Genomic DNA, 17,136 nt, shown 5'->3' with positions numbered 1-17,136 from the left:
GGACTCGCCCCGCGCGGGGAAGGGGAGGAGCTGCCGCTGGAGGGGAAGGAGCACAGGCGTCCTCTAGGTGGAGAACTGAGCTGTGTGACCTGAGGCAGGTCAGCTCCAGCTGCAGCTTCTTCATTCACCGATACAACAGCAATAAGAGTACACTTGATCCTTTCTGGAGGATTCACTCCGTGCCAGACGCTCTGCTCAACAAGCTCCTTGCAAGGATCTCGCGTCTGGTCCTCGGCACGACCTGGGGCAGGGGTCGAGAGCCACATGAAGTGGGTCTGCGGTGATAACACCTCCCCGGCAGCACCGTGCGGGGTTAGAAAGAGCTCTGTGGGCAGCGTGCAGCACAAGCCCGACTCAACACAGACGCCCGGTCCACAGAGCTGGTTGTAGCCGTCACTGCCACGGTCCCACCCGGACCCCTTGGATGCCTTTCACCGGCTCTGTGCACCCATAGCCCAGCCTTGCGGGGGTTTGCTCCTGAGGGCCAGCACCCGTGACCCTCAGAGGCTTGTCCGGACACACTGGAGTCTCACGGCCTGCCCCAGTGGCCCTGCAGAGAGCCACAAATGCCTGGGTGTGCTGGCTTGGGGGTACAGAAGCCCAGCCCCGTGGCTTTATAGTGGGCCCCGAGGTCTGCTTTAGGCTCCAGAGCTGCTGGAGGGATCTGGCTGAGGCTGGGACGGCCCCTGCAATGGACCCTTGCTGGGTTTCTCTCCGGTCCCTGTCCTGCGCCCCACTCCCTTGTCGCTTCCTCCTTGGGGGCAGGCCCTTCAGCGCCCCCTGCACATGGATCCTCCTTTCCAAGTGTGCCCCTAGGAGACCCCCAGCTAGGCTGTTACTATCATTTTCTTAGAAGCAGTTCCCAAACCCTGGTTTGCAGACAGCCTTGTTATAAATGCAGATTGTCTGTCCCTTTATCTTACTTCTTCCTCCAGCATCTATGGCATGGGTATTATCGTTCCCATTTTACCAAAGAGGAAGTTGAGAGATTAAGATTAGCTCAAATTCTGGGCTCTGCAATTACGTCATCATTCATTCGTTCATTCACTCACTCGAAGCACCTAGCATGGGCCAAACACTAGACTAGTGCCTTCTACTAAGGTAGAACTTCTCAGAATAGGAAAGGGCCTGACTCTGAGAGCCTGACATGTCATAACGTACAAAGGGTCAGGGAGCCACTGATGCTTTGCTTTGTGGGCCTAGAAGGACATGCTAGGTCATCAGAATCATCGTGGAGCGTACACAGTGGGGCGGCTGTAGAAAAGATCATGGACCTTGGAGCTCTATCTACTTTGAATCCCCACGCTGCCATTTACCAGGTGCGCGACCTTGAGCAACTTCTCTCAGTCTCCGCTTCCTCATCTGTAAAATGGGACTAACAAGAGCACTTACCGGGTGGAATTGTTTGCAAGATTTAAAAAGATAATGGATACAGAACTCTAGCACCGTGCTGGGTACCTGGAGAGCCCTCAACAGGCAGCAGCTTATTATCAGCATCACCTGTTCTGCCCATGGGGTCCAGGAGGGTCCTGGTAGATGGGGGTGGTGGTGTTCTGGGTTGAGTGTGGCTTTCACCAGAGGCAGCATGAATGGTCTCTTTGAAGCAGGGGGAGGTGAGCCTGGGGCCCTGCACCCCAAGACATCTTGCCCAGCTCTGCTTAAGTCCCTGTAGCTTAAGCCATTGGTTTTTGGCACCAAAATGTATTTTTCAATTCCTGTTGACCTGCGACCAGTTCTGAATAAATAGACCAGCTCTGAGGGTGGTTACCAGACACCCTCTCCACCCAGCAGCTGCTTCACAATCACAAGCCCTCTCCCACGGAGGGAGGGTATCAGCCCTTCCTGCTGTTCCTACAGGAAGTTCCTTCTATAACTCCTCCAACGGGGCGGGTCAGGTCCGCACAGGACTCCAAGCTGTTCTGGAAGCCGGAATACAGGAAGCTGGTATGACGGGCAGTGAGCCCAGGGGGCAGGTGGTGGTGAGGGAGGGGACTTTACCGGCCAGTCCAAGCAAGCAGCAGAGCCAGCACCCCCCTTCACAGTTACCAGGGTGAAGCCGGGGGACTGTCCCCTCTCTCTGCATCCTGTGGGCTCCACACTTCCCTCTGGGGGCTTCCCTGTGACACCCCCGTCCCCACCCAAGGTTGCATGGACATCTATTGCCATCAGATGACCTCCTGGGGGCCTGGGCTACTCACCTACTGACACAGTAGAATGCGATCAGTCTGAAGATGTCCTCAAACACAAGAACCGAGCCTTCCAGGTACAATACTGAGGAGAGAGGACAGAGGCCTTGGATGAGTGTCCCTGTCAAAGGGGAGGAAGGTCCCTGGGGAGGGCGTGTCTGCTCTGTGCTCACTGTAGGTCGCAGCACCTGTTGCAGCACCCGGCCTGCTGCGGCCGCATGTACGTCAGCTGCCCAGCGGACCACAGGGAGGTGAGAAATGAACTTCTGTGGTGTTAACCCACTGAGATTTCAGGGGCCTTTCTATCGTCGCAGATGGTGTTACCTTAACTAATACAAGCTCCTCATATTGAGCACAATAACACAGAAGGCTCTAGATTGTAAAAGCAGAATTTAAAAATGTCTTGAGGGAATTCCCTGGCGGTCCGGTGGTTAGGACTCGGCGCTTTCACTGCTGAGGGCGCAGGTTTAATCCCTGGTCTGGGAACTAAGATCCCGCAAGCTGCACAGCGCGGTCAAAAAAAAAAAAAAAAAAGTCTTGAATCAAACTTTCAAGGTCATCTCCACTTGCCAATTCTGAGGGCTGTGACGGGCCAGCAGGAGGACAGTTTCCCTGTTCTGCTGTGGCCTCCTGGAGGTTCATTGGTCCAGGGGTGCTGGACTGGGGCCACTGGCCTTTTACCCAAGAACCCCAGGGCCTGTTAGAACCTCACTTGATTTGGCTGCACATGTAATCCAAGAGTGAGGGTGACCCCAATATTTTTCAGCTGTGACAAGGAAGAGGGATCAAAGCATTTGCCCAAGAGCCCATCCCAGGGTGGATATGGCTGCTCGGAGGGGCAGGGCCCCGGGGTATGGCAGTCAGTGCCCGAAGCTGGGGCGGACTGCCCAGGGGAAAGCGTGGCACCACACCGTGCACTGCTGCAGAGCCCCAGGGCAAGGGGCCCAGACCATCTGTGAGCCACTCATCAGGGCTCTCAGCAGCCGTCCATCCGCACACCTCCTGACTCTCATCCCAGGGCTCCATATGCCCAACAGGCGACGCTCCCGGCACGTGGGACCCCACAGTGTACTTTCCTGGGCCTCAGAGGGTCCAGGAAATATGTGTGCATCACACTTCAGTTCCAATTTCCTGAGTTTCTTCCAGCGTCCATGGGGCAGAGGGGGAAGGCAGGACCCGGGTTCCAGGCCTGGCTCCAACCCTGGAATCAACAGTGTGACTCTGGGTACACCCCTCCCCCTCTCAGCACCTCAGATCCGCCACCTGCAAAGGGAAGGAGCCCTTCCAACCCTAAGCACTCGCGCATCTAGGTGACAGCAGCCTGCTGTCCTATTTTTCAAAGCCTAGGACAGCTTTCCGCTGCATTGGTGATCTGCGAGATGGTTACAGGGGACACGTGAACCAACACGTTTTGTTCTAATAGCTTTATTTTAATACATTCCTTCCTTCTAATACTATTGCACTGTTCTACACAGTTAACATGATTTTTTAAAAGATTACATTCATCATTTATTTATGGCAAAGAGACCATGGTATCCCACTAGGATACTTATAAAAATTTAAAAGGGAGTTTAAAGAAAAATATTAGATAGATTACAGTACTCGGAGGTACCGGGAAGATGCCCATAAAGGACAAGTCTGAGAAACATCAGTGCATGGAATTACCACCCTCTATGAGTTAACGGCCATGAGGCAGTCCATGGCGCCGCCTAGTGGCACATTACTGCATCGCCCACTCTCTCCACAGGAAGCAGCACAAACTGGCCAAAAGATGTCCGGTAGTTGCGAGAGGTAGAGAGAACGCTCCACCTGCAAAATGGGGATGTAAAGACCTTTCTCAAGAATCCTCCAAGGGGGATTAGTGGTGATGCGCGCAAAAAGCCTAGCCTCCTATGCTGGACCTGCTCAACAATTAGCAGGTTTTCTTCATCATTGAGACATGGTCTGACCTCTGCAGACACAGATTAAACCCTTAAGATAGTCAGTCCCTCCCTCTCCTGTGCCCCTGGCACTTTCTATAAAGCCTGCAGCTCCTTTAGACTTAGTTTACCCCACTCTGGTCCGCTCCTCGGGTGCAGGGACCAGGGCTCATTCATTTTTGTAGCTGGGGCCAAGCAAACTTCTAGTGACCCAATCACATTTTTACTGTGAAAACTGTAGATCTGTCAAAGCACAAGCAATGGTCAAGGCTCATGTTTGTTTCTTTGTAACCAGGTCTCTTCTGCCCCAGCCCCCTGCTCGTACCTCCCCGTCCTGCAGGGAATAGCGTCCCTGCACACCAAGGACACACCCGGGGGAGCTCCTGTATGCCGGGGCCAGGGCTTTGCCCACATTTGAGTCTCCCTCGGTGCCCAGCACAGTGTGTGGCATGCGGTTTGGGACATAATAAATGTCTGCTAAAAGTCTGTCTGGGAGGGAGACCCCAGAGGAGTAGAGGCCCCCAGGGGCGTCTGGTTAGTCTCAGACCTCCTACTGCGTAGATCATGGTCCTCCCTGCAGGGGCCCAAAGGGACACCTGGGACTTGAGGGAGTCCCGACAGGTAGCCTCACTCTGTTCCGGAGCAGAGGTGAATGCAAACCGTAAGAGTTAGAGAATCCTTTGTTCCAGTGGGTGGTGGTAGAGCTCAGCTTCCAGGACCGCCCTGTGTCCTGCACTGGCCTCGTGGTTGTATGCAGCGCCCAGGCCAAACAGCCTGAGTTTGAACGTGTCTCCAGCACATTATTGCTTATCCTCCCTGCGCCTCGGTTTCTTCAGCTGTACAACAAGGATAGTAAAGTACCCACATGTTGTGGGTTGAATTGTGTCCCCCAAAAAGATACGTTTCAATCCTAACCCCAGGTACCTATGAATGTGACCTTATTTGGAAAGAGGGTCTTGTCGGGTGGAATCAAGTTAACACAAGGTCAGAATGCATGGGGTGGGCCCTAAATCCAATGATTGGTGTCCTTATAAGAAGACAGGTAGGACTTCCCCAGTGGCACAGTGGTTAAGAATCCGCCTGCCAATGCAGGGGACACGGGTTTGAGCCCTGGCCCAGGAAGATCCCACATGCCGTGGAACAACTAAGCCCGTGCGCCACAACTGCTGAGCCTGCTCTTTAGAGCCCGTGTGCCGCAACTACTGAAGCCCGCGAGTCACAGCTACTGAAGCCCGTGCGCCTAGAGCCCGTGCTCCCCAACAAGAGAAGCCACCACAATGAGAAGCCCGTGCACTGCAACGAAGAGTAGCCCCTGCTCGCCGCAACTAGAGAAAGCCTGCGCGCAGCAACAAAGACCCAACACAGCCAAGAATAAATAATAAATAAATTAATTAAAAAAAAAAAAAAAGAAGACAGGTAAAGACCTGGGACACAGACACTGAGAGGAAAAGACCATGTGAATGGAGGCAGACACTGGAATACAGCTACGAGCCAAGGATTGCTGGCTGTCACCAGAAGCCAGGAGAGTGCCTTGAACAGATTCTCCCTGGTCTCCAGAAGGAGCCAATCCTGCCAACCTCGACTTGGGATTGCTGGCCTCCGGGCCTTTGCTCATGCTGTCTCCTCGTGCACGGAAGATCCAGCTTCCCCCTTCCCTGCCTTGAGGGGTCAGCTCCAGGTCCACTTTCTGCCTCAAAGCCTTGCTGGTACTCCGACCTCTCCCACAGGAAAGCCACACGCAGGAGGTACTGTCCAAATCACACACTCTTGGCTCAGGAAGCAGGGTGTATGTGCTCACATTGTGACGTGGGCCGAGGGTTCTCAGACGGTGAGACTGAGAACAGGGACGGGTCTCACTTTGCCCATCACCGGCACTGTGCCCAGCCCTGCGCCCGGCACACAGGGAAGGCTCTGAGGAGGACAGCTGGGCTGACCAGGCCTCCTGGTGTCAGAATCAAGAGTGGACCAAATCTCCAGAGACAGCAAGTACATCCGTGGTTGCTTAGGGCTGGAGGGGAAAGGGGACAGGGGACACGGGATGGAGTTTCTTTTTTTTTAATTGTGCTAAACTATGAAAAACATAAAGTTTAGCATTTAAACCATTTTTAAGTGTACAGTTCAGTGACATTAAGTACAGTCACACTGTGCAACACGGGGCTTCTTTTTTGAGGTGTTGAAAATGTTCTCAGATTGACCTTGGTGAGGGCTAGACAACTGAACATACCAAAAGCCACTGAATCGTACACTTTAAATGGGTGAACTGTATGATACTGAATACATGGAATAAATACATCTCAGTAAAGCCATTATTAAAAAAAAGAAAATGCATACATACAGAGTGGACTGAATTTCACTTCCTGTATTACGTTTTTCTGGGATTTTTATAATGAGCATATATGACTTCTGTAAGTAGAGAAGCTATAAAGATTCTCTGAATTTTTCTTGAATTTCCTAAATCTCTCTGTAAATTTTTCTCAGAAACCGATGGGTTTCCAGAGTCCTCTCACTCATGCTGCTTCGGTGCCCCTCACAGCACTGCGGGCACAGCTGACAAGCTCCCCGCGTCAGCCCACTGCCTGCTGGGTCCTCCCATCAAAGATGCTGGCAACCTCTGCTCACCTTTGAATCCTTGAGCAGCAACTCCTCCGCTGTATACAGCTTCCAGCCTCCTCAGCAGAAACTGCGGCGGGAACACGCCAGACCCTGTCTAAACCATCCCGCTTTCAAAGAGTGAGGAGAGAGAAAGAGCACCAGCCAGACCCACCTGCTGTGTCCCAAGGTGACAACAGGTGACAACACTGGGGCTCTGCCCCTGCCTAGAGAAAAGGAAACTTTTCACCTCATGACTCACCATCAAGGCTGAATCGGGACAAGGTGGAGACTCCGGGTCTACACACGCCGGCCTGGCTTCTAGCGTTTACAATCTCAACGTCAGTTATCCATGAAGAACCGAAAGCCGTTAGAAGATTTTTTATTTTAAGAAATTCCATTTTATCACTCAATAATACAAATGAGCTGCCAAGGCAGGAACTGTGTATGTATCTTTTGTTCTCCATGGTACTCCCAGCACCAGGCGTGGCGCTTTTAGCAAATTGCTCCATCTCTGTGATTACATTACTGAATGTCGTAACTGGAGTCATGCAGTACATATTCTTTGAGATGGGCTTTTCCCACTCTGCATAATTTCCTCAAGGGTCATCCAAGTTATTGAGTGAATCAATATCCCGTTCCTTTTTAGTGCTGAGTAGTAACCTATGGTCTGGATGTACCATAGTTTCCTTGGTCATTCACCCACTGAAGGACATCTGGGAATTTCCGGTTTTTAGTTATTATGCACAAAGCTGCTGTGGAACATTTATGTACATGCTTCTGCATGAAAATATGTTTTCCTTTCTCTGGGATATACGCCCAAGAGTGCAACTGCTGGGTCACATGGTAAGTCTACCCTTCATTTTCAAAGGAAGGGCCAAACTGCTCTCCCGAGTGGCTGTACCACTTTACGTCTCACCAGCGATGAAGGAGTGATTCAATTTCTCCCCATCCTCGCCAGCTGGGTGTTGTCACTATTTTTTATTTTGGCCATTCCACTAGGTGTAGAGTGATATCTCATTGTGGTTTTAATTTGCATTTCTGTAATTTGCATTTCAAAAAGATGTTGAATGCCCTTTCGTGTGTACATCCTCTTTGCTCAAGTGTCTATTCATGTCTTTTCCTATTTTCTAATTGGACAGTTTCTTTTAATGTTGAATTTTTAAAAAACGTTTTATTAAGATATCATTCACACACTATACAATTCACCAATTTAAAGTGCATGATGGTCTTAGTATATTCACAGAGTTGTGCAACCATCATCACAATCAATTTTAGAACATTTTCATTAGCCCCCCAAACAAACCCTGTACCCATTAGCAGCCACTTTCCATCCCTCCCTCCTCCTAGCTTCTGGAAGCCACTAACCTACTTTCTGTCTCTATGGATTTGCCTGTTCTGGACTTTTCATATACATGGAATCATACAGTATGTGGCCCTGTGGGTCTGGCTTCTTTCATTTAGCATCATGCTAAATGTTCATCCATGTTCATCCCTGTCTGTGTTGCAGCAGGGGTCAGCACTTCATTCCTCTTTATGGCTGAATAATACTCTGTTAGATGGATACACCACATTTTATTTATCCATTCATCACTGATGGATATTTGGGTTGTTTCCACTCTTTGGCTACTACAAATAATACTGCATTGAACATTTGTGTACAAATTTTTAAGTGGACATATGTTTTCATTTCTCTTGGGTATATTCCTAGAAGTGGAATTGCTGGGTCCTACAGAAACTCTACATGTTTAAGAAACTGCCGGACTGTTTTTCAAAGCAACTGCACCATTTTACATTCCCACTAGCAATGGATGAGGTTCCGCTTTCTCCACACCTTTGCCAGTACTTTGTCTGTCTTACTGATTCGAGTCATCCTAGTGGGTGTGAAGTGGTATCTCCTTGTGGTTTTGATTTCCATTTCCCTAAGGATTAGTGATGTCAAGTATATTTTCATGTGCTTATTGGCTATTTGTACATATACTTTGGAAAAATGTCTATTCAGATCCTTTGCTCATTTTTATTTGGGTTGCTTGCTTTTAATGTTGAGTTTTGAGAGTTCTTTATGTTTTAGTTACAAAGCCTTTGTCAGATGTGTGATTTGCAAATATTTTCTCCCAGCTATAGCTTGTCTTTTCATCCGTGAACAGGGTCTTTCAAATTTTATGTTAAGAATGAAAAAAATGGGACTTCCCTGGTGGCACAGTGGTTAAGACTCTGCGCTCCCAATGCAGGGGACCCAGGTTCGATCCCTGATCCGGGAACTAGATCCCACACGCATGCTGCTACTAAGAGTTCACATGCCGCGACTAAGAAGCCAGTGAGCCACAACTAAGGAGCCCGCCTGCCACAACTAAGCAGCCCGCCTGACGCAACTAAGACCCAACGCAACCAAACAAATAAATAAAAATTAAAAAAAAAAAAGAATGAAAAAAATGAATACTGTCCAAGTTTGCGAAATAGTAAGCACTCGACTGGTGCTGCATAAATGATTCAGTAGGGATATTTCCAACCTGCTTTAATGAACAGTCAACTCTTCTTTGCACTTGGCAGTATCTGTTGTTATAATTAATGTATGAGGTATCTTTAATCAGTTATTATCCTTATCTAGACCAAAGTCCCCTGTGCAATCTTACTGACACTATTAAGTCCCTCTGCAGACATTTTCTTCATAGTTGGCCCAAAGGTAAAATTTAGCCAAGCCTGGCTTAATTACCACACATTCCTAGTGACTGAGGTGAGTGAAATCGACAAGAGAGACGTCCTACGTCATGTTCATTTTAAGCAGAGAATGGCTATTGGTATGTGCCTTCTTTAGGGTCTGATTTGTCTTTACTAACAAGTGAAGGGTGAGCATTTGTTCACCTAAGCCTGACCCTGGGCTTTGATGAGGAAAAGATGGTCACACGACAATGCAGAGTGAAGCTACGCCTTGCCAACAGTTATTAAAATTGTGAAGTGTACAGGTTACTCAAGAAACGCAAACCGTCTTCCTTGTTGGCAGACGCCCTTGTTAACCTGAGAGATCTCTGTTCAAACACAGTTCGGTTGACAACAGGAGTTATAAATAAATCTCCAGGTATGACCCTCATTTGAAGGGCTGGGTCAGAGTTACTCTTTAGCTAGGACATTATGTATTCAACCACTGACAAATATTTATGTGCTCATAGTCTGTAGAAATAAGGGGAAACGGATTTAGAAATCGAGAGGAAGCCTCACGGTGAGCAGGGCTGGTTTTGGCCACAGGACCCAGCTGAAGCTCCTTCCCCAGGGGCAGAGATTTGAAACAACCCGCTCATTCTCTTTTATGATTGAAAGTTTGGTTGGGTGAGGGTGGGAGAGATGTTCATTGATTTTTATCTAAGAAAAAACCCTGTACTTAGCAAGGCCTCAGTATGTGCGTTCATGGAATGGGCCCCGGATGGATGAGAACTGCCCGGGAAGGACAGTGTCCCCAGAGGGACACAGGAAGGGTCGGTGTTGGCAGAAGAGGTGGGATCTCGGGCCTCTCAGAAAAGGCCGTCACACCTGGCCGGGGGAAACCTGGGTGGGCCCAGGAAGTGGCCTCACTCCAGAGCCTTATGTGACACTGTCGAGCCAACCTTCTCTAAAGCGGATCACCCAGAATGGGTTGGAAGACAGATCCTAATGGATTCTGATCCCACTTCCTAAAAGGGGCCCTAGGTCACCAAGCTGGGTCCCTGACAGCAAAGGCCAGGAGTGCAGAGCCTGAGGATAAAAAGCCAATGTGACCAGAGGCTGGGGAGTGGTTCACAGCTGGAGCAGGAGGCGGGCGTCACCTGCAGGCCCATTCTTCCAGGTGTCCCTCCCATGCACCCTCAGCTCCTTCCCCACTTGGAAGGTCACAGTTGCCTTCTGGCTCGTGGGACCCACCGCTGCCCGGCAACACCATGGTTGCCACGGGAACCACCACCTGGACAGTTTGTGGCTGAGGAGGAAAAAGGACTGTTTACTGCTATCATCAGGCCCAATTTTCTGTGATAGATGAAAACTAGTTGCCCTGTTCCCAGGGGTGGAAGTGGGGAGAGTGGCAATTTCTCTGGAGTCCAGGGGACCCCGTGGTTCCAGGCCCAGCTCTGGCACCACTTACTTCAAGATGCTCCTGCAGTGCGGCTGGGTCACCTGTGAAATGGGAGGACGGCTCTACCCCCTCCAGAAGGAAGGGTGCTGCTGGACTAGGGCTTCTGGAAGCTCTGGCTCCAGCAGAAGGAGAGTTGCCAGGAGAAGTGAGAACAAACAGGCCTGCGCCAGGCAGCAGATCTGTGCTCTCGGAGCTGACTTGCTGCCCCGCCATACAACGACTGGAGCTCGGAGTGGGGCAAACTCCTGTTCCCGTTCCAGGCAAAGCCCAAACCCGGATGGTACCGACCGGGCATGGGCTCCTGGTTCCATCCCCCACAAGCCTTCAAGCTAGAGAAATCAAGAGACTTGATTTCTCTAACGGCCAAGTGAGGATACGAGTAACTGAGGCCCTCCCCTGGCTGTGCCGAGGCTGAGTGGTACCCCCACAGGCAGGCCCTGAGTGAGGAATAGCAGCCCCTCCACCAAAGATGACACAGAGGTCTGGAAGGTCTGGGGTGGGGGGAGGAGGGCAGGGGGGCGAGTTAGAGCTCAGGGACCTGGGAGAGGATGCTGATCTGCAAATGTGCTGAAAGCAGTTCCCTTTCTCTGTCCCTGGCTGTTACTGATGGTCCAGGGTGGGCATCTTGGCCCTTGGTTCACTGGCTGGCCCTGGAGTCCCTTCCCTGTCTATGTACCAGTCTGTCCTCTGTAAATCCCGCACACCCCCACCAGCCCTGAAGCCTCTCAGTGTACATTATCCCTCCTTAGCCCTCAGTCTCCCTCATCAGCCACGGGCCCCTGGGGGCAGGACTTGCTGCAGGGCCTTCTGTTCAGAGTTGGGGCACGGCAAGCCTTTGCCCCATGTATCTTTGACTAGAGGCCAATGGGAAAGGAACAGGGGAGGACCTAGCAGCCATGGCCAGGGGTCCAAGCAGGGGGCCACTTCCACATGCTCCCAGTGCCCCGTTACAGGGTTTGGCAAGGGAGCAAAGAGGTGGCTGCAGCCCTGCACAAAACTGCACAACTTGACGAGCAGAACGCCAGCTGGATTTAATCCTACCCGGCAGTTTTGAGCAGTGCACAAGCTGGGCAACTGTCCATGGCAGCCCTGGGTATGAGTCATGGCCATCTATGCTGGGTGTTCTCGGCATAAGGAGCAATCTCCTCTTGATTTCATCTTAAGAATTTTAGGATGTAAAAGGCAACAATGTCTTTTTACTGAGTTCTCTACCACACCCCAAATTTGCCCAGACTAGACACAAGCACACTCAACTATGCCTCCCAATGGATGGGGAACTATTGAAAGTCAGAATGAAAGGGCCCTTAGAGACAGCTCCGGTTCAAACTCCCTCACTGCACAGATGGGGAAACTGAAGTCCAGTGAAAGAGGATTAGCCTGGGTGTCTTCCAGAGCTTGATTCTGGTGCTCTCTGGGATCTAGATTCTGAGCCTGGACTACTGTTGTTCTGCCCCCTTCTTCCAACTTCGCAGTGTGGGCTTTGTTCAGATTTGAGCCTCTTGATTAGTAATAGAGGGTTATCATTTTCAAAGTTTTAACAACAACAACAATAATAATATCATCTACCATTTACCAAGTGCCTACTGTGTTCTAGCCTCTGTATTTTTAATCATCATGACAACTCCATTATCCTCATCTTATAAGCCAGGAAACTGAGGCTCAGAGAGTTTAAGTAACTGGCCCGAGGGCACAGCCAGTCATGACCAGGTGCCACCAGCCTGGGAGCTTGGAGCACGAGGCACCTTTTGTTCAGCGGAGGTGGCGTGGCACAGAGGGAGGGCATTCCAGTGCTTCATTCCCCAACGCGCTCAGTGTGACTCCCTCACCTGTCAGCCAACAGAGACGCCCTCCCATGGGTCACACACCTCCTCAGTCACCAGGCAGGCCCCGTGTTACCCTCAGAGAGGGCTTCCTGGGCAGAACTATGCTCCCTTCCCTGTGGCCCCAGCACTGGACACACGCTCCAATTTAGAGCATGACTACACCACATCATGACTCTGGCCCAGAATGAAGATCCCGGAAAGCAAGGGCCAACCCTTTCCTCTTTCCCAGATCCAGGGCCTCGCCTGGATCACCCCATATGTGTAACGGGTCTTGCCACTATTGAAAGCATTATCTCTGAATCCACGTTGGCAGCTACATCTGCAGCCACTGCCACCACACTGTCCAAGCTGTAATAAAAGATTCCTTTTCTTGGATGGTGCATTTCCGTATTTAGCAACCGCGTAGATGAGGATTTTGGTCTGGGAAAAGGAATACCGAACGCATTGTCACAACGCAGATGGGACTTTGCCTGGGAACTATTTATAGGTTCAGATGCCGAAACAGAAGGGGAGACATTGGACAGATGTGCGAATTGCCAAATGGCAGGGAAGACTAAATAAAAAGTAAGCAACAGGGAGGTGTTGGGGGAGAAGGAACAGGGAGGGGTGGAGGAGAGAGGCTGAGCAGAGGCCCGCCATCCCAGGGCTTGAATTACCCACAGGGAACGAGCTGCAAGGCTGGGAAAGCAATCCGCCATCTCCTCTACTCAGATTGTAGGGGCGGGGAGGCATCTTTGATTGTACCCATCATGAGAAAACATGGCTCTCTGGGAGCAGAAAAGACAGGCGGAAAGGGAGGTGGCCCAGGGCACCACCCTGATGGCGAGAACAGCCCCGAGGGCCACGGGAGGACCCATCGAGAAACTACCCCACCCAGAAAACAACCCAGCTTCAACTTCAGGAGCTTATAAAGTTCATCCCACCTCAGAGTTTCGGAACTTTTATCTGTGGTCTAGAAGAAAGTGACTGCCACTTATGAGAGCTGTGAGACCCAGAGAGGTTAAGTGACTCACCAAAGGTCACAGAGCTGGGAAGTGGTACCAGGATGTGACCTGCAGCGAGCCTGACTCTGCAGCCCATGACCTCACCCAGCACACCGGGCCGCTGGCTCTCTAGACCCTGTTGTCCAGTAGAAATATGATTCGAGTCACGTGTGCAATTTAAAATTTGCTCATAGTCATGTTAGTAATAGTAAACAGAAACAAGTAAATAGTAAAATTCATCTTAGTAATATATTCTATTTAACCCAACGTATTCAAAATAGTATCAACAAACCATAAGTATAAAAATATTACTGAGGGCTTCCCTGGTGGCACAGTGGTTGGGAATCCGCCTGCCAATGCAGGGGACACGGGTTCGAGCCCTAGTCCGGGAGGATCCCACATGCCATGGAGCAGCGGAGCCCGTGCGCCACAACTACTGAGCCTGTGCTCTGGAGCCCGTGTTCCGCAAAAAGGGGAGCCACCGCAGTGAGAAGCCCGTGCACCACAAAGAGGGGTGGCCCCTGCTCGCCGCAACTAGAGAAAGCCCGTGTGCAACAACGAAGACCCAACACAGCCAAAAATAAATAAATAAATAAATTTATAAAATATTACTGAGGCACATCACATTCTTTTTTTCATACGAAGTGTTCAAAATCTGGTGTGTGTTTTACACTTACAGCTAATCTCAATTCAGACTCACCACATCTGTAGTGTTCAGTAGTCTCCTGCGGCTCATGGTTGCCAAACTAGATGGCTGTGCTTGACCAGGAGCAAATCTACCCCCCAGGGCACGTTTGGCAGTGCATGGACACATCTTAGGTTGTTGGGGGGAACGGGGAGGGGTTGGTACTACTGACATCTAGCGGGCAGAGGCCCGGGATATTGCTAAACATACTATAGCTCACAGGACAGCCCCTCACAGCAAAGAATGATCCAGCTCCAAATGTCGAGTGCTGAGTTTCAGAAACCCAGCACCAGAGGGAGAAGCAGCTTGTGCTCCTAGGACAACCGGCAGGACCCCAGGGGCCCTGTGGATGCCGACACCTAGAGCTGCCTGCACGTGGTGGGTGCCCGACATCAGTGCTGGAACGGAGCTGAATGCAAGACCGGCGTGTCCACTAGGACTCAGAATCCACGACCTCAGCCTCACAGGAATCACATTCCAGTCCTCTTCACCAGCAGCGCAGAGCCACTGAGTGTGGAATCAAGAACAAGGGACCAGTCTCAAGTCAACTGACATTTCACTTGCTTTGACATGCTACTGAAACACCTGCTGGTAAAGACCCAGCCAGCTGGGCTCAGGACGCAGCTTTCTTCTCGCCCTGGGGCAGGCTTGGCCCTTGCCAGGGGGAGGCCTGCAGTTCCAGGGAACAAATTCCATGAGGGGCGTGATGCTAGGGCACTTGAATTCAGCTGTAGGTCAAACTGCTTCCTTCAAAGCAGTCCATCAGCAGGAAAGCTGATGTTCTGACCCTTTATTTCCTCACTGGCTCTGAACACAGGAGTGGAAGAAGGGGTGTTATTTATAGAACCGCCCCCATTCCCCAAATCCCCAGCAGGCATAGGGCTGGGAGCTCTCCTGAATCACCATAAATGCCCCTGGACAGGGAAAGGGACACCACTGCTGCCGCCACAAGAAGCATCTCTGTGGGCACAGGGACGTTCCCGTGACCTACTGGGGGTCAGGGTTCAAAGTCCTCCGGCAATTAGATTCAGAGTCTTAGGTTTCTCTAGCCCGTCATCTAATTCAAGTTCCCCTTTAACTACCACATGGCACTTTTACCACCCAGTAAGAAGAGTGGACTTATCTCTAAGCGCAGAGGTGGAAACGGGCCTCTTGAACCCACAGGACATGACCACCACAGAGGGACAATGCAGGCTTAGCATCTCACCCCCTGGAGACTCTCAGATCTCTACCCCAGACTCTGCCCTCCCTCCAGAGGCCTGGACCCAGGGGTTTATTCAATTTCCATTCACCAAATATTTACTGAGCACCTACTATGTGCCAGGCACTGCTCCAGGCACCGGGGTGATGGTGGTGGGTTTCTTTCCCCCTGGCACGGTGGATCCCCGTGTTCCTTGCTGTCACCCCCTCCAACCACCCTTCCCCTGGATCTGGGGTGACGCTGCCACAGGTCCCCGACACATTGGCTCCTCTTCCTTCCTCAACCAGTTCTGCCAACTAGGCTGTCTGTCAGTCTTCCTCCTGGATATCTCTGGCCGGGGCCCCTCGTCTCCACGCCCCACATGCTGCCCCTAAATGGTTGCCGAGTCCCCGCTGGTGTTCGCCCCTCGGGGGTCTCCCCTGCATTCCAGCCTCCATGCTGCCCCCAGGGGCACGGGACTTCTGTTTAAAAGGAGCGTCAGATCTCCTCCCCACCCACCCCCCAAGCCCGGCCCCATTCTCTGTGGCCATTTAGATAAAGGCTGAGCGGCAAGACCTGGGTGCACACCACCCTGTGATCAGCTCTGGCCAGTGGTCCCATTCTCTGCCTGTCCCTCCCTCCGCACGCCTTACATTCCAGCTGACACCACGTCCCTTGGACGGACCCCAACATCCTGAAACTCCAAGTCCTTGCACATCCCGTCCCACCACTTCGCATGTTCTTCCTCCCTCATCCAAACGGGACGGTTCTATTCATCCTGCAAGACACAGCTCACATGTCCTCCCTCCCCAGAGATGTCCCCCTGGGGTCTCACTCACCCTCCAGCACTGGGGGGGGACAGTCCTGCCTCTGAGTGCAGTAAAATCCTAACATTTTCTTAATATCATCACCTCTGTATCCCTAGGGTCTAGTGTTCTTAAATTGAGTAAAAGAATAAGTGAAATGTCTCACGCGATTCTCTAATTATGTAGTGTGTGTGATCCTTGTACCCCAAAGTAGATAGAAGTTTCCCTGAGAGCAGAGCCATGTTTTCAACTCAAGAGCAAGTAGTAGAACGGACACAGTGCCAAGAACGTGTGGGGAGCCAGGCTTTAAATCCTGGCCCCACCACTTACTAGTGTGTGACCATGAGCAAGCCACTTAGCCTCTCTTTTCCTCAGTTTCCTCATCTGTAAAATAGGATAGTACTTGTTCTGGTATCTACTGCTGTGCAATAAACTACTTGCAAAATTTAGTGGCATAAAGCAACCACCATCTTATTGTAGCTCATGATTTCCTGGGTCAGGAATTTGGGCAGGGCTCTGCTGGAAGATTCTTCTGCTCCTCCTAGCACTGACTAGGTCACTTGCTGATACTCAGCAGGGGACTGGTCTGGTCCAGAGGGTCCAAGAAGCCTTTAGTTATGCCCGTGCCTTGGCAGGCATAGCTGGAAGGCTAGACTCAGCAGGCCTCCTTGGGCATCTCTCCCTGTCCATATGATCTCTGGGCCTCTCCAGTATGGTGGTCTCAGAGTCATCAGACTTCTTACATGGCAACTCAGGGCTCCCAGAGTCCAAGCAGAAGCTGCCAGTTCTCTAAAAAGCTGCACATGGAACTGGCATAGTGTCACTTTGGCCTTATTCTATTGTCCAAAGCAGTCCCAGCCTGACTC

General features: G+C 51.1%; 1 protein-coding gene across 2 annotated transcripts in view; it reads right to left on the bottom strand.

The window, feature by feature from the left end:
• The window catches only part of RIN3 (Ras and Rab interactor 3), a 122,626-nt gene that overhangs the window by 38,821 nt on the left and 66,669 nt on the right, over positions 1-17,136 (bottom strand). For both annotated transcript variants that reach the window (XM_059914856.1, XM_059914857.1), the window contains exon 4: positions 2,199-2,271. In XM_059914856.1, coding sequence (XP_059770839.1) covers positions 2,199-2,271 — 73 coding nt within the window. The remainder of the gene's footprint in view (positions 1-2,198; positions 2,272-17,136) is intronic.

Source organism: Balaenoptera ricei, chromosome 2, assembly GCF_028023285.1.
Source record: "Balaenoptera ricei isolate mBalRic1 chromosome 2, mBalRic1.hap2, whole genome shotgun sequence".
NCBI lineage: Eukaryota > Metazoa > Chordata > Mammalia > Artiodactyla > Balaenopteridae > Balaenoptera > Balaenoptera ricei.
Note: the sequence above shows the minus strand (reverse complement) of the source record. Positions and strands in the feature narration are given on the sequence as shown.